General features: G+C 39.7%; 1 protein-coding gene across 1 annotated transcript in view; it reads left to right on the top strand.

The window, feature by feature from the left end:
• LOC117323766 overlaps window positions 1–18735 on the top strand; it is a 106109-nt gene extending 87374 nt beyond the window's left edge. Inside the window, exons 29-31 of the mRNA XM_033879199.1 lie at window positions 1567–1706; window positions 8791–16069; window positions 16308–18735. Coding sequence (XP_033735090.1) covers window positions 1567–1706; window positions 8791–16069; window positions 16308–16671 — 7783 coding nt within the window. The 3' untranslated portion in view covers window positions 16672–18735. The remainder of the gene's footprint in view (window positions 1–1566; window positions 1707–8790; window positions 16070–16307) is intronic.
• Window positions 18736–19286: the final 551 nt, after the last annotated feature.

Here is a 19286-nt window from a genome sequence, read left to right as displayed (position 1 = left end):
AATACACTAATGTATAGAGCCCAGGTCTAGTGTTGTACAGTAATACACTGATGTGTAGAGTCCAGGTCTGGTGTTGTACAGTAATATACTGATGTATAGAGCCCAGATCTGGTGTTGTACAGTAATATACTGATGTGTAGAGCCCAGGTGTTGTACAGTAATATACTGATGTATAGAGCCCAGGTCTGGTGTTGTACAGTTATATACTGATGTGTAGAGCCCAGGTCTGGTGTTGTACAGTAATATACTGATGTGTAGAGTCCATGGAGGTCTGGTGTTGTACAGTAATACACTGATGTGTAGGGTCCAGGTCTGGTGTTGTACAGTAATATACTGATGTGTAGAGTCCAGGTCTGGTGTTGTACAGTAATATACTGATGTGTAGAGTCCAGGTGTTGTACAGTAATACACTGATGTATAGAGCCTACAGATTACCTGACCCTGTCATCTTTCCTTACAAAATGTACCTGTACTGTGATGTACAGACCAGACAATTACCTGGCCCTGTCATCTTCCCTACCTGTACTGTGATGTACAGACCAGACAATTACCTGGCCCTGTCATCTTCCTTATCTGTACTGTGATGTACAGACCAGACACTTACCTGGCCCTGTCATCTTCCCTACCTGTACTGTGATGTACAGACCAGACGGTTACCTGGCCGTATCATCTTCCTTACCTGTACTGTGATGTACAGACCAGACGATTACCTGGCCGTATCATCTTCCCTACCTGTACTGTGATGTACAGACCAGACACTTACCTGGCCCTGTCATCTTCCCTACCTGTACTGTGATGTACAGACCAGACGATTACCTGGCCGTATCATCTTCCCTACCTGTACTGTGATGTACAGACCAGACAATTACCTGGCCCTGTCATCTTCCCTACTTGTACTGTGATGTACAGACCAGACAGATTACCTGGCCCTGTCATCTTGCATACCTGTACTCTGACATACTGACTTAACATATCCTATGCCTACAACATGTACCCTACGTACATAGCACTGTGTGTGCAGTGAAAGCTAGTGTATTGAGAGGATAGTGCTTTGGCCGTTCATTGTGTCACAATAGATGGATGTTGAATACAGGTCCAACATTAGCTGAGATGGTAGGAGATCACTCCTGCTATCGGTGACATTGTGTATTGATTTTTGAATAATTTCCAGTGTTTGGCTGTTGTTGTTTTGATAACAAAAGTAGTATTACATAACTCTGATGTTTTTGCATGGTGAGATTTGAATCGTTTAACAAGATGGAACCATTGGGGCCTGAATGTATTGGCTGATCATCTGACTCGTGTCATTAAATATATTGAATTTCAGTAACACGAATACACAACTGGTGCAGATATTGAACACCCAATGCCGCCTTTGCAGTAGAAATGAATATTGAGCTTTCTATAACATCTACTGGCATTACATGATAAAATGACATTTCATTTTGCTCCAGGGTGACCTGTAAACAAATAGTGATAAGAATGCATGTTGTAGCATTTTCTGGCCATACTGTTGAGTAAGATGGAGCATGAAACAGCTATGTAAATGTCAATTTCTTATTTCAGGAGTGCTGCTCCTAATGCTAACCCTCCACTGTCATCCTCTCGCAGGGCGACACGCCACCGTGCCATGATCCGACAAAAACATCGCGGAGTGGATGAATCAGATGACTTCAGTCCTGAGTCTGGTGACTCCCTTGGCTCTGGTATGTATCACGGATTTGTTTAAGTCAGAAAGAGGCTTGGTAATGGTCTGATAAGTTGGGTTGGGCAAAAATCAAGAATGAGCTTATTGGCCAAGGTCAGATAAGTTAGGTTGGGCAAAAATCAGGAAAAGGCTGGGCAGACCTAAGATAAGTTGGGCGGGCAAAAGTTTGGTAAAGATGATGGTAAAGTCAGCAGAGAACTGGACAAATATCTCCAGTAAAGTCTGTGTCAAGGTCAGCAATGACTTGGCAGAGGTCAGGAAATTAAAAACTTAGGGGAAAAGTCTTGTAAGGGCAGGGCACAGATCCCGGTAAGGGCTGTGTAAAGATCAGAAGACAGATAGGCAGAGGACATGAAATTAAACACTAGGGAAAGTCTTATAAGGGACAGGCACAGCCCATTGAAAGGGCTTTTTGAAAATCAGGATAGACGTGAGCAAGGACATGAAAAAAATAGGGAAATGTCTGGCAGTCACGATCCCATTAAGTAAAAGTCAGAAGACAGATAGGCAGAGGAACATCAATTAAACACTGGAAAGTCTAATAGGCGGGCACAGATCCCGTGATGGCTTGTAAAAGTTCAGAAGACAATAGCAGAGGACAACATTAAGACTAGGGAAATCTTATAGGGCAGGCACCAGTCCCAGTAAGGGCTTGAAAGATCAGAAGACGATAGCAGAGGACTAAATTAAAACTAGGGAAAAGGTCTTATAGGGCAGGCACGATCCGGTGATGGCTTTTAAACCAGAAAGACAGATAGGCAGAGGAATGAAATACTCCAAAACGTTAACACTAAAGTCTATGGGAAAACAATTGGTTTGTTGGTCTCTTTAAGGGCAGGGCACAGATCCCGGTAAGGGCTGTGTAAAAACCAGCAACAGCTAGGCAAAACTTAGGAAAAAGGCTTGACGGATGTCCAGAAGAAGCTTGGTAAAAGTTACCAGACTCCATATTGAATACAGAAATAAAACGTGGATCAATAAACTCCATATACATTTGTACTGGTAAATGGTGATTCTGTGCTATTATTGCAGCTTTTTTTCTTTAGATCAAGATATAAAGATATACTAAACTTTTTAGTTGTTCAGAAATGCTATAAGGAGAATAAAGACTTGACCAGACACAAACAGATTTATATTGATCTGTATACAGAAATAGGACATTCATTCCTAATCACCGATCACTCTTACATGTAATGCCATTGTTGGTAAAACATCATTTGTCAGTAGCGTTATCATGAGACTTTGTCCAATTAGGCCGTATTGAGAAATCCCTTCTTATTGTAAAACTTTGTCCCAGACTGTTTAGTTCTGATCATTCTTGTTGACTCTGTCAGGAGATTATTTATAGATAATCTACAGATATACCCAATACTTATCTACCCAGTTCTTTTGTGGAATTGTTGTACAACTGGGTCGTACCCAGAAGAAAGAGTTCTGTGTCTCACTGAAGATCAACATTCAGAATTTTACTTCAAATACAGAGTTAATGTTATCTGTTTAGTTTATACTGGAAGATTTTTTTACATTGGCAAGCAGCCAGGAATTGATCTGGTATCGTCTTCGTCAGGAATCGGTTGTGTCATAACTGTGGTCAGTAGGTAAAACAGAATTGCCTGTGTTGGATAGATACAACACCAGTGACACTTAATGACTGCTTATATTGCTGTGTTTACATTTTAACTGGAAATTCCAAACGGACGTTGTCTCCGAGAGTTCTCCGACACGACAACTGGGGAGCCTAGCACCCTCTAGATTTCCTTATGTATGAATGAGAAAGGTGTTTCTGTAGGAGGCTGATTGACAAAGTGCAGTCTTGTTTGACGGATATGAATTTTGTATATCGATATGGTATCGCTTGGTAGGTTTAAAAGACTTGGATTATGTTACCTGTGGTCCAGGTACCCAGGCAGTCGGCCAAGTGAACTAGGCACTCAGGTTGTACATAGTTTTTGATTTCTGTGGATTTAAATTTCTTTCATTCAATACAATTAAGTGTGATTACATGGCTGGACACGCCTCAGTGAACTTCCATTATAGGTGATAATAATCACAAAACATGCAATGACAACCAAGTCTTCACATGCTCTCCACCGCAGGAATAACTTAGTGCAGAGAATTGTGTCCAAGTGTAGGAGGTGTATTGGAAAATCATTTGTAGTGTAACGTCAGGATTAACCTATGTGTTCGGATGGAATGACAGTGTTTTCAGTTCATGTACAAAGTCAGGATGTCAGAGTAAATGAATTGTTAGGACAGAACTCTGTAAACAGTCCGTGTGGTTCAGTGGATCTTACACCACCATGGAGGACTTAATACCGTCTTCTGGTCAGCGTACAATGTCCATAACAGCACAAAGGTATAGAATATAATGAGTTTTACTGATAGAATCCTTATTTTAGTATTACCAAGGTATGCTGGAGTTTTTGTGTCGTTAATTTAACAACTGCATTGCCCAGGTATGATTGAGTTTTTGTTTGACAGTTCATTGATTTTCTGTCTTGGTGATCATGCTATATTGTTGACAGTGAACTTAGTCTTTATAAATTCTTACTGTTCTTGAAGAATGGAATTTTGCTAATGTAAATATATTGTAGGATTTATGACATTCTACTGAGTGTATATACAAGTTGTTGTAAATTCCTGGTATACCGCTACTGTCCAATGTGATACACATACAATATTTACTCATTTAGTCATTGTACCTCTTCGTTGTTTGTTAGGCTTTATTTCTTGTGTGTACAGAAATGTAAACTCTGGCCAAAGTGAAGTACGTAAGTTAAACATTCTGTGAAAAACATCCCCAAAGCAAGTCTTTAGATTGTGAAAATAGATTACTGACAAAAACCTTCCTAAATTGAGAATATAGATTGTGAAAATTGACTATCGAATGTAAAATTTAAAAAAATGCATGCTTCACAAAATATGCCATAAATTCCGACAACAAAAGTTTACAAACCCTGACAAAATTGTCTAGAGTATAGGAACATAATACCAGTACCTGGTTTGATGGTAACGGTTTATGATTAGACAGCTGTGCTACAGAGCGTGACTACATTCCTAGTATATTCCCCAGGTACCTTTGATAAAAAGAAGAAGCTAACCGTAATGCATGTGCTGTCTATTGTCATGTTTGGATACTACTTTGTTAGGCATGGTCCCAGGAGTAAATAATTAATTTACACATGCCAGAAAACAGAGTCTATGTATTGATTCTACTAATAACTCGGTTTATTTGTGGGGCCTTTTTGTTTTGTTGACAGAATTATGTTATGATGCTGACGTGCTGAAGCCACGTACCGACATCAGTGACTCAATTTGTGGTACCAAAGATATGTTGTATCATATATTTGGTTCCTTAATAATAGTGAGATGTTTTAGTTATATGTGTAGAGTTATAGCTAGTACACTTGCTGTATAGAGTTATAGCTAGTACACTTGCTGTATAGAGTTATAGGTAGTACACTTACTGTATATAGTTATAGCTAGTACACTTGCTGTATAGAGTTATAGCTAGTACACTTGCTGTATAGAGTTATAGCTAGTACACTTGCTGTATAGAGTTATAGCTAGTACACTTGCTGTATAGAGTTATATGTAGTACACTTGCTGTATAGAGTTATAGCTAGTACACTTGCTGTATAGAGTTATAGCTAGTACACTTGCTGTATAGAGTTATATGTAGTACACTTGCTGTATATAGTTATAGCTAGTACACTTGCTGTATAGAGTTATAGCTAGTACACTAGCTGTATAGAGTTATAGCTAGTACACTTGCTGTATATAGTTATAGGTAGTGCCCTAGCTGTATATAGTTATAGCTAGTACACTTGCTGTATAGAGTTATAGGTAGTACACTTGCTGTATATAGTTATAGGTAGTGCCCTAGCTGTATAGAGTTATAGCTAGTACACTTGCTGTATAGAGTTATAGGTAGTGCCCTAGCTGTATAGAGTTATAGCTAGTACACTTGCTGTATAGAGTTATAGGTAGTAAGCCCTAGCTGTATAGAGTTATAGGTAGTGCACTAGCTGTACTGCGTTTAAGGTATAGTGCCTTTATATATATAGCTATATAGAATTCTAGGTATATATTACCCTAGCAGTATAGAGTTAGGTTCTGGATATCCAGTCATGCGTTCTTAAGGTATGTTTTAAATAATTAACTTCTAATTCACAAGAAACTAGAATGCATTACTGATATAAACCCTTATGATGAATGTATACTTTCGTTAGATTTAGTCACCTTTTCCCTATTTCATTGCTAATATTGACATACCAATGTTCCAGATGTGTTGAGTAATTATTCTACAATAATAATACCATACTTATACCAGGCTTCCATATATAGTCCAAACATGGTAGAGGGTTCAGTATGAAAAAATGGAGTGTTGTTGAGAATCTGTGGATTAGCACCTTTAAGTCTGTACAGGGGCCTTTACTGTAGTTGGGAACTTAATTGCTGCAGATATTGTAGTTATATATATATATGTATATAAATTTGTTTGGGGAATTGGTAGATGGTCAAATATCTTTTGTGGGGAACTGAGACAGAAAAATAAAAAAAATACATTATGAAAATTATATAGAAGAAAAACAGTCCTGCAAAATTGTTGATATCCATGATAAAGGGAAAATAATTGTAGTATGACTGAAAAATCTCCACAACTACAGTGTATAGAAACCATTTTCATTGGATGTGAGGTATGTTGAAAATAGATCTAGCTACATAGAAGCTTTTGTCTGCAGTTTGTCTGTGAATGACATATATCTAATATAGAAATGGAAATCACTCCTGCCAGAATAGAAGTTATAGAAAACCAGTTCTCTATACATACCTGGATTATGTTGAATTTTATATTTAAATCTCCATTGAGCTTTCATTACTGTAATTAAGATGGGAATAGGATTGGTGTATTGATGTCATTTCAATTCATTTTGCAATGACTTGAGCAAATACAGGTAAAACTGGTTTAAAATTGGGGCCTGTATACACAACATATCCAAGGACGACAAAAATTCTCAATCACTGGGGTCGGATTTCAAACACAAGACCAGGTTTATGCTTACATGTACTTCACAGAAGTGCTTTAGTGTATTTAAATGCAGGACTTGTGTCTACCTGTGGGTAGGTAACCATTCATAGCAGGTCAATGTTGTCCTCGTATACCTTACTGTACAAATACACAATAAACATTATTTGGACATTGTTTATTTATGGATGATCACATATATTTCCTGTGAGAGTTTAAACAGATCTGAAATACCGATGAGATCTTACATTCTGATGGTATGCTTACAAGAGTGGTTTAAATCAGTTAAGAATATACTTAGATATAGAGTATAATATTACAAAACTTGCGACACACCTGGTCAGTTTTATATATACTAACAGAAATATGTGCCTTACCGACACTGTCCAGCCAGTAGACAGTGTATATACTTGTGTGGGATAATACATAATGGTAACTTCTTACAATTGTGTACCTGAGCTCTGGTAGGTTTCTAGATGTCGGCTGCAATATCTGTTTAGTTTGCTGATATGAAGAACAAAATAGATATTGCAAGATGGTCCTTATATATATATATATGTTTTAACTTTGCATTTTAAAGTTGATGGATGTCATTTATGTACGAATGCAACATGATTGCTGTTGACACTATTTGTACCTTGACAAAGGTCAAAAGAACATTATTATGGTTCAATATATTCATCATGGTTAACAGTGTGCAATTTCTTAACAAAAAGCATTCCGAGAAAACAATACTGAGGTCAGCTGTGAAGACATGAAGGTTATAGACACAATGCATTATTATAGTTAATAGTTATTAAGTAGTTTTGTTTAACTTGATGAAAACTAATCAGTTGGTGAATTGCCAAGGTCAAATTAATGTAGGTCACATTTTATATGTTATATGTTATATATTATATATTATACAAACTTGTATTCAATGTTGAAATCCAAATCAAAGTCTTTAACTAAAAAGTAAATTTACATTTAATTTCATTAATATTTAGTTACAGGTACACACTACACAACATTATATATACCACAGATTAACAGATTGACAAACTGCCAGTAAAATAACTATATATTAGTCACTGATGTTGTTTGATCTGTGTGATTGTACCTATCAAAGGCATGTCATTCATTCTATTATACACTGTCAAAGTCTATATTTACATTTCACAATTTGAATGGTATGTTGAATGCTGTAATGTCATTTTGACAATGACTGCACATTTAGACAAAGTTTGGCCACCCTCATAGTCTAGAGGCAGACATATGTGTACACATGTACAGGGCTGTCTTATTGTAATGAGGTCAGGATGCCGTTGCCAAATTACTTATAAACCCATGTGTGTGCTATTAAGTTTTGACATTTTCTTACCAGTTTTGTTCTATTCATTAAAAATTGAGACACGGAATAGTAAAACTATGTAATGCTCCAAACTAAACAAGATTTTGTTCAAGCCAAACAATTACAATGTGCAATAGTTAATTCAGTGTAAACAAGACATGAAATAGAGGAACTATATCGTGATATAAAATAAATATATCTATATATGCAGGTTGTGTGTTTACACATGTGTGTATTATTATACAGACTTAAAATGTGTAAGTCCGTGTGAATTATCGATGTAATAAAGCTGTGGATTAATTGACTTTTGAAGGTGTATATACCTTGTGAATTATTTAGATTGTATATATGCTGGTATGCAAATCTCCTTAATGCGCTGGCATATCTTAGTTCTGGGTATTGATAAACATTTCAGAAATCTCTGTTTTGTTGGAGAGCTGATAGATCAATACTTCATTACATTTTTTGTGTCATTGTCATGACTTTAAAATGTATACAGCCCAATGGATCAGTTTACAGCATTGAATCAGAACCTACTTTGGTATTGGCAGCTTTAGGTATTTAATCCAAACAGATTTACTTTATGACAACCTGGCTGTTACTGCTTTCTTGACAGTAATTTAATCAATTTCCTTCAGTAACCTTATGTATGAATTGTCCAGGTTATTTTCTAGCCATCTTCTGAGGGACCTAATAACTTATTGTATTTTTATTTACTTTCAGGGAATGTGTCCAAGCCATCATCCCGACCTGACTCAGCCTCCAAACGCAGGCGTCGAATTATCAAATCAAAGTCAGATCGTCGCTCAAACTTGAAAGCTCCCAGTTCTGAGGACTATGTCAACTCTGAGAGTGATGATGTTTGTTCGGATGATTCTCCTCTAGAGCCAGGTGATGTGAAGCCAGAAGGCTTAGACGAGAGTGACCCTTCGGTGACTTATAGTGACTTTGCCCAACAGCTCTCATCTGCTCTAGGTGAACATGACAGTCATTACACATATGAATGTGCGGAAAACAGTGAGGAATCAAGTGATAAGAGAGAGGATTTAAAACCTGGTCAAAGTGAAATAGAATTCAATATGGAAGATCACTACATGAATGGTTTTACAAGTCATGGGGATGACGAGAGTAGGGGTGCTATTCCAAAGAAGAAAAATAAGCATTTTAGAAAAAGGACAAGCAATGGGTCTAGCACAAGTGATTTAGAAAATGACATGCGACCTTCTTCAAGGACACCATCAGAAACACGTGATATGGAACAGCAGACGGATGTAAGTTGGTTGGAATTTCCAGCAATTTCTTCATCCAGACAAAAATCACCAGTATTGAATATCTCTCCTCTGAGTGTGTGGAATTCTGGAGATAGAGGGGTAAAGGCTTCCAACGGCCCTCACGGGTCGGGTGGTGTTAATGTTAGCATGGACAGTAGGCACATCAAAAAGACCAAGAGGACAAAACCGGTTAAGTTAGAGTTCACTCAACCTGATGTCTGGTCAGCAGGCACCTGGGTAGAGGATTATGCATCAAGTGGGAAAATGGATGCAGACTTTTCTTCTGATTCTGATGATGACCATGCCTATGTTATGGAAACAGAAGTGTTCTCACCGCAATCACCAAGTGCTTGTGATAAATTCTTTAATGATGGAGATTCATCGGACACTAAAGAAGATTCATATTCTGTGAAATATTATGTGACAATTAATGAGGAAAATACCAACATCAGTTACAATGTTGATAGAACTGAATATAAAACCTATTCTTTGAGAAGTCAGATTCAACCAAACGAACAAACAATGAGTATTCCGGAAAGTATCAACATAAATCTGACAGCAACAGACTCACATACATCAGAGAGTCGACATACATCCTCTAATTCACAGCATGTATATCTCAACAACTCTGACTCAGCTTCTTCATCTCCAGAGCAGAATGTTGTGGTTTCAGAGAGAACTTTTCACACAGTACATGAAGCATCTAGAGATGAAGATGATGTTATAGAAAGACATTTTGAGGAAGAAACCACAGCCTCCTATCTAGAACTCTGTCCAGGGACAAGTACACCTCATCCGCCTCACGTATCCGTGGAGACAGGAGACATAAACAAAAATGATGTCCTTTCTCCTCGGGAATCTGACACTACCTCCGACTATGGAACAATGATAATGGACAACAGACGTGACTATACATCCTTTACCCTTGACTCAGGAGATGAGGAAGGGTCTCAGGCTAGTGGGTACAAATCTCACCCAGATAACCAGGATGGCAGTCCCCTAGAGGATAAAGTGTTCATTATCCCTAATGACGATTCAGATTTGTCGCTAGCTGAATTGAGGAATATGCCTTCAATGAAGAGTGAAGATGTGGATTCCATTTCACAAAACGGGCAACAGTTGTGTCCATATGAGCAAATCTCAAGAAGGAATGTTGTAGCAGGCACTCAGCAACTTCCTTGCGAGCCGGAATTAGTTTCAAATGTGATATCCAGTGATCAGTTTGATCGTCTCTCAGATGGGAGTTCTGATATAGAAAACAGTCAGTTTGTGGAAGCTGAGAGCGTTCCACATTCTGAAAATGTTGCCCAACAAGTGTTGGATGCTTTTGCTCGTATGTCTACCCTGACTGGATTTAATGCAGAAGACAGCGATGTCTTATCAGTGTCCTTAGACCGACTCCAAGGACCAGATAGTGTTAGTTCAGACTCGTCAATCTACAAAACTCCCCAGCAATCACCACGAGATGACGAGGAAGGAGATGCTACTGCTGCAATTGAAAATGTGAAAATTCCTGATCATCCTCAGTCTCCTCAGCTTTCTGAAGGGAATAAGGAAATATTGAATTCACCAACGACATCGCCATCTAAAGCAGAACAAAGGACGGTGTCTGTTACCACTGATCCTCTAGCTGGGCCCTACGTCAGGAGAAGGACAGTTGACGAAAGTAGTGTTAGGGAAGATCTTAAGCGGGAGCTTCAGCAGAAACTAGCTCGGCTTCAGAAGCATGTAAGAAGTAGGAGTGATTCAGCAATTAGTTCTGATTATACTGATGGTGATTCGACTTCTGTATCGCCGCGTGGAAGCAGATTGTACGAGTCCGATAAGACACTAAGAGGGGGACTCTTCATAGACCAGGCCGAGGCAAGGTATCCAGAGGATATACGCGTCATGGTGACTCAAACAAGGACCCAGTTCGACCCCTCTGCTTCTGGACAGACGTTCTCATCTACAATCAACAGACTGTTAGACATCGATAACAAAACACCCAAAAAGTCTCCTCTAAAAGACTCTGGAAATGTGTTTGATGACTCGGACCTGGGAGAACATGTAGAGGATGCAATTGTTCCCGTAAGAGCTGTGAAGAAGGAGTTGAGTAATTTTGTTCCAATAGAGAAAGATACTGAAGATAGCAAATGTGATAATGATACGAATGTCAGTGCCATTTCCGACTCTAGGTCACTTTCGCCTGGTGAGCTGGTTTTAAGTCCATCTTCATCAGGAGACATTTTCGAGAGTGTAGGATCTGGTTCTTCAGACCTAGAGGAGGTGTATAGGATCAATACCAATGGGACTAGACCTGATCATTACGACGACGGAATTGTCCCGAGGTCGTTACCTAGCACACAACGATCGGTTAAAAAGGAAAAGTCGCCCTCTATGTCGGATATTGCAGTTCCTCGGTGTGACAGAGATTTAAAACGGTCCATGTCGGAGGCCAACGTTGATGACTTCGAAGAAATTTCATCTTCAGAGAGCTCAAATGACAGTATTGTGTTTGTATTCATGGGCCAGTCACATACTACGGAAAGCATGGAAAAACTTCAAAATGAATACAATCCACTACCGTTCGGAAACGATTCGGAACCTGTATATAAACCCTATAACGGGAATGATGGAGAAACAAATTCGAGTCAATCACAGTTCGACTGTGAAAACACGACCTCAAAAAGTGAGGACCACGACTCTGATTGTTGTAATATACACGAAGATCAAATGACATTAGAATCTAAGGAGGAGTTGAAGCCAAAGCTAAGCCCGGATCATACTGGAGAGTGTGGTTATAACAACTATAACGAGGATGACAACGAACCACTGAGACACAAATTTGGTATCGATGAGGCCGTTCTTCCTATTCCTGTTAGATCTGTGTCATCCGACAACATTCCAAAACAAACCCAGTCTAATTTGATTGTCCACCGATCACGATCCACAGACCTGCTGGAGGTAAATGCAGTGGAAAACCCAAACGATCCCAGTAACAACGAGGGCATATTTCCTCCCAATGTTGGCTCTGACTTTTGGGATAACGCGCATGGATACCATGGCGATGTAGTCGTCATCGAGGAATATTACTCGGACGATAGTGACTCGAAAAAAAGTGACGTTGTGAATCTTGACAAATCAGCAGATCGATTTATAGTCGAGGAAGATATGATGGAGAGAACAGAGGAGATTACTTATTCTGAGCTCATCCCAACACATCCCTACAATAGCCGAAAAAATCCCCCTGAAGATATCGACTATAGCGGTAACATTAGTGATACTGGTGTATCAGATCATGAAGAACAGTATATGGACGAGTTCTACAACTTACCCACTCCAGGGACTGCTGACACATCTAAACGACAAGATTCTATTCGGATCGTCGATCCTTCAGGACAACTCCCCTCGGATACTGACATACAGAAACGTTTGACAGATTCCAGTACTCAAACAGAGGTTGTTGAAAATCCATCCGAAAATCAGCAGGAATCACAGGTCCTACCAGCTCTGGCTTCCCCGTATCGAGCACAGAGTATGGGTAACATCAATCCTGTTGACAGTTCAATTACTCTCACACTTCCAGAAAGCACTGAAAACTGGGAAAACCTGTCACATATAGTTATTGAATCGACATCCCTAATTAATAATCTTAACCAAAAGATTCACGGAATTCATACAACTCCTGATTCGTCTCAAGAAAGACTGAATTTTCCCCCTCTAAAAACCGGATCTCGCCCCGTCTGCGAGCAAAATAACTTGGACAATGAGGCTCATGATGGGACCACTCAAACAACAAGATCATTAACTGATCTGCACAATCTTGGTATACAAACCGATGATGAATGGATGTCATTTGATAGGGAAGATTCTCCCAATAGTAATGATTCTACCCAGACGGACAGCGATATCACTAGACCAAGAGAGTTATCAGAAACCGAAACAACTGATATCATTCCACTAACGGTGGACCTTCCTGTTAACTATGATAGGGTTTTCCCTCCAGAGCCTTCGAAGGAGATGTCTTGTCAAACATCACCCGACACCACTGTTGATACAGTTGATAGCTCTATGCAAACTGATGAATTTGAGAAAGTACTTTCAAGACTTAGTAATGCCCTGAAGAATGATGATAGCGGACCAGAAGAGATTGAAGAGGAAATAAAAGCGTCTTTCGTTGGTGACGTGAAAGCACAGAAAACGCTGAAGTTATCATCTGGTCATATAACATCGCGTGTCCAAGACCAAGCTGTCATCGAATGCAACAATGAAGAACATCATTTGCGAAAACATAATTCCAAGCAGGACCAGACACAAACTGTCATCATTGAGAGACAGAGTGTCATAGAAACAGAGGCGAATGTCCCTGACATGAATGTGACTAATGCTGAAATGGAGGCTCTTAAAGCTGAACATGTTAAGATGATGGAAACTCTAAAGAAAGCAGCTGAAGGCAGAAAAAGTAGGACGCAAGAACTGAAAACTAGACTGGAGAAACAAACGAATGTAGAACACGAGTTTGCCGGCGATCAGACAGGTCAAAATTCTTCAAATGTAGACACACGGCGTGAAGATCGGGATATGAGGTCGTGGTACGACACACACCTATCCTCCGAAATCAGTTCAAAATATGACAGTAGCGCTGTCAGGAGGGATACCACAACGGAATGCGTCGAAACAACAATTCTTACCGAAAAAGAACATCTCCCTGACGAATCTGGTGATCTAGATGCCCTCTTTAAACATAGCCATAGATATTTGGGTAGCAGGGAAAACTTGGAGAATATTGATGACATATTGTTTGATAACACTCGGGAAACAAGTGACTCAAGAACAGCTGAACCTTTGTCAACAAAATCTCGAAAATTGAGAAGGCCGAAAGAGACATCGCGTGTACAAGAACCCTCTACCGAGGTGAATGAGGACCATATTTTACCAGTTCGAAAATCAGATCAACAAAGTTCATTACCGTCGATCGGTGCGGATGAAAATCCAAACAAACTTACCGATGTGTCGAGGCTGGACTCTTTGAGTAGTTTAACATCAGAAGGAACATTACTCGGCGAAGAGGTTTCTCAGTTTCTTAATGATGAAAATGATGGTAGATCATATAATTTCAAAGATGACTTTCGATCCGGAGCTGAAAACAGAACACTTCTTGCGAGGAACAGTGCTGCCAGCGAACCTGTTGGTGATGAACTTAGTGACAGGGAAGGATCACCACGACTCCAGACTCCTCCAAACTCGCCCATCGCGTTGAGCAATGATGAAATGAGAAGTTCGCAATTTCAAAAACCACAACCGTACCGGCGATCTCCGGAAGTTCAGCCTAACTATTTAGCCACACTAAGAAAACAGCCCCCTGTTACATCATTGACAGAGACGAGTGGAAAGGTCAGTACGGGTGTGGAGGTGTCTGTTGATAACTCTGATGACTTTACTCAGACCGATCTCCAGGCACTCAAACTCGACCTTACTGAATTCAGTATCAATAGTACCACGCAATCCGAAACACGCACAGTCCGTCCTAAATCGAATCCGTCTATAAGATCCGAACTCTCAAGGCTGCAAAAGGAAAGGGTTGAAATCATAGAACTGCTGTCCATGAATTATCTGCCTGCCAGCTTAACTGTAGAACTGCTGGAAGCTAAACTAAACTACTGCATAGGGCAGACAGACACATTGCTGAAAACCCTGGAGGAAACATGGGACAGAACAGACTTCATCGTTAACAACGAACATCACCACACTGATATTACCAAGGAATATGTCACCAATTACCGCCATGATCTGCAGAAATCCAAATGGGATATTCAAATATGTAAGGAGAAAATGAATCGTACTGTAAAACATGGCGCCGGTCGTGGTAGAACTAGGACAAGGAATAAAGACATTGCCAAGTGGAAACGCCTGGAGGAAATTGAAGCTTTTAAGGCCGAGAGGTTCATGGAACAACAGAACTATGAAAGAGCGAGAAGTATTAGTCCTTTGAAAAAAGCGTCGCCAAGTGAAAATGAGAGACATTCACGTAGTGTTAGTCCGTCGTCATTGGAAACCTCTCCTCGACTGATGACACCGAAGCAGCACAGGGAACACCTCGTAGATTTGAGGCGCACCCTGGTGGAAGTGACGGAAAGAGATGAACATGCGTACAGAGCGAGTAGGTCGTGCTCGCCACAGCTCAGTCATTATGACGACACAGACAGAATACTTAGTCCTCGGAGTTCTTCGTATAACTGTTCTCCCCAAACGTCACCTGTACACCATCGGTACTCCTCGCATGCCAGTCCGGAACATCGGTACATGCCACGGACATCGATGTCACCACGAGCATCACCAGAGCGTCATTATTCTCCTTGTAGTTCTCCAGAGCATCAGCATTACAGGACGGACTATGGCAGTACCAACAGTCTGTCCATTCCAGACCAACACATACTGACCCTATCACCGAGGAGTTACTCCAACAGTCCAGCTAGGGTGCACACACAGACCCGACCTGACTTATACAACGGAACGTATCTCACCTCCCGTGTCACCAGTGCTTCTCCACAGCGAACTTCATCCGCGCATCGACGGACCCAATTTGATCACGAAGGGATCCATGATCGGGAGTCGAAGGGTAATGATCAACTGTATGTCTTCCAGGAGACACGTGACCTGTTTAGGGACATGCAGGAAGCCAGGATGCAGAATCAGCAAGAGATTACCCGAGCACAGAATACACTGCTGCATAGTACCAGAAACTACAGGTAGGTGTCATTTGTTTTAACGCAAAATCATGTTTAATCATAAGGTATGTCATATATGTCATCATCAGAGCTTTTCGTTTCAAATGTACTATTTATTTGGTTGTTTCCACCATTATATAACTACAATTAATATCACTTTTCTAGTTTGCTTTAAACATAAGCTCTCTCCATAAAATGTGCCAGTGTTCATTTCCTGATTGTACTATAATGGAGTCATTTGATGTTGTATGTTATCTAGTGGAATGAGATCCAGGACTAGTTCCAATGCTAGTTCCCGCCGGTCGTACAGTTCCTATAGAGACTATGCCCGTGACCTGATCGAGGGCAGCCGCCGCTCCATACATGGTGTAGTGAGTGGTAGTTATGAACTGTATGATGACAGCACTCAGCACAGCAGGGAAACTGGAGTAATCTCCCCTCCGTCATCCGTTGTGTCCGACCTGGAATCGTTACCAGATTCCATTCTAAGTGAGCAGTATGCCAGTAATACTACACATTCCAATATGAACACAGATCCATCCTTCTTGAGAACTAGACCTATCAACTCGAAGGACATTAAGTCACGAATTAGGAAACATCGGAGGGTGCCAACCACGTCATAGTGTCCATATAAACAGTTTAAATGAGTTCTACGGTTGACTAATAGAAAAACAAAATTATGCTGATATTTTCCAAAGAATACGGTATTCGTTATATACATCAGTGTCAGGTTTAGTGATGCTCTAAAAACATTTTGATTTAATATTTTATCTCAGGAAATTATTCTTTCCCTGTCCGATCAAGTCGGACCACGGCGACCTGTCGTGTTGATTATTGATAACGCTACAGGGCCTGGTGTGTCGTTTATGTGATTTGTGAATAATGGTTTGTAAGACGCCGAACTAGACGTCACATGCCGTGTATACACTTTGACAGTAAACGGGAGGTCATACCTACCACGTTAAGATCAACACGACAGGTCATCATGGTCCGACTTCCAATACATTGGAATGTGTAGGTGATGCATTTCATTGGTAGATGTCTGTGATATTATTGGTGCCAAAGTTGAATGTCAGAGGTGTGAGAACGAGCGGTTTGTAAACGTCCTAATTTATCTATGTTTATTCCCCATTTTATATAAAGAATGACTAGCACATTATGCTAGGACCGTTATTAATATGCTGTTTAGTTTTTACCTGTCAAGTAAGGTTCTTCGTGTGGTGTACGGTATACAGCATTTCATAACTGACTTGAAACAAATCTGATTACGGAAGTGATACTCGGGTGATTGCTAGGAAATGAAGGATGAAAAATTGGTGTGAATGCCAGATTTGTGTTGTAGCTAATTATGGCAGGATTTAGAAGCTGCTGTGTTTTGTTTGCTTGTATGAGTCGACAAGTAAAATCTGTGGTGCATGTTGTTTTAGATTTCTGCAAACCGGTTCGAATCGTCTTTTTGATTATGACCATAGATTGGAAGAATCGCCTGGATATCGGACCATTATAATGTTTTGTTATATTTATGTTTCTGTGCCCTTTTTATATTTTTTGTTTGATATATTTAATATAGTGAATGAATGGCAGTGATACAGCAATCCTATAAATCAGAGATCCTGTTTAATCAGATTTTAAGATTCCGTCCATCTACAACAGCTGCGATTTATTTTTATTTTGCCATTTTTTTGTTTCGTACTTCTCAAGGACAACAAAGCATGTCGGAGTTTTGGTAACAAAATGATCTTATAATGCGATAACGCCTAGTCAGAGCAACGATTGTGATAAATGGTTTGTGATGAGACCATTCAAGGGAGTTAACTCTTGTTAGCATTCGGTTTTAGTGAATTATCCCTCTTCGTCTATTGGCATCGGCGATTTATATGGACTGTCTAGATTGACGACCGTCGCCAGGTAGACCCTTGTTCAGGTTACCAGCTACTACTTGGCGTGGAATACTTAAAGTTTAGGAAGAGTTCAGTGGGGTTCGCTGGGGAATTTTGTCGACTTATAGTTTAGGGCGGGGTTCGCTGGGGAATTTTGTCGACTTATAGTTTAGGACGGGCTTAGCGGGGTTCACTTGGGAATTTTGTCGACTTATAGTTTAGGACGGGCTAGTTTAGGACGGGCTCAGTTGGGTTCCCTAAAATATATTGTCGAATCCGCTGAATTATTTTCTCTACTGCTGGTTAGTTGTTGTAACTTACCAAAGACACACCACCTATTAACTGGGACGTGTTCATTTTCAATGTATTTCAATCATACTAGGATACCTTTTAAAGATAAAGATGATCCTGAAAATAAAATAGCATTATTGATTGTTTGATTCGTCTCTCCATCCCGTATCGTATGCATTATATGCTAGGCAGCATAGATTGGTGCCTTTAAGTTTTGCATTATCAATATTTACGGTTCCGTCTGCATTATATTTGCAAGGTGTTTTTGTTAGGCGATTGTTTCAGTATTTAGTGTTTTTAACGATGGTTATTTGAATATACTTCAAGCACCATGATCAGTTAATGAATTATATAAGGCATTTATGAACGTCCTAAATGTATATACGAGATATTTATACGATATTTTTGTAACAAAGCGTTGTTCACGGTGTATCACACACACATCACCACATATCTGTACTCGATCATCCATCTTCACACAATCATAACCATCAATAAAAACAAATATACAAACTGTATACGTGTTACCTTTAATTTACACTCTTGTGTTAATTGTACCAGGTGTATTGACTGCCTGAAATAGTCTATTTAATGCTTGACTCCTCAGGAAACTTTCCGATAACACCAGTTGAAACACATGTTCACTCTATACAATGTACCGATATTTGATCCCTTCCTCCTCCGTCCTATCGCATTGTATATAACACTTTGATCACGTGACCTCTATTTTGACTTCAGCTTCCTTATAATGTATGACAGAATGGAATTGTACAAAAGACGTCTTAACTGAAAAGCATTTTTAAGTATCGGTAACATAAGCGGAATAGTAAATATACAACTGCTTTATACAACTGATTCGTCCTTCTGAAAATATCAGTGATGAAAGTGACATTATACAGCTAATCCGTCCTTCCAGGACGCGACATTATACAGGTACAGCCGATTCGTCCGACGACTCGTCATTGGTGTCGGGGACATTATACAGCTGATTCGTACTAGGAATCGTCAGTGATGTTAGGAACATCATGTAGCTGTATCGTCCTTCTAGGAATCGTCATTTATATTAG

This window comes from Pecten maximus, chromosome 3 (genome assembly GCF_902652985.1).
Source record: "Pecten maximus chromosome 3, xPecMax1.1, whole genome shotgun sequence".
Lineage (NCBI taxonomy): Eukaryota > Metazoa > Mollusca > Bivalvia > Pectinida > Pectinidae > Pecten > Pecten maximus.
This window is presented reverse-complemented; position numbering and strand designations above follow the sequence as displayed.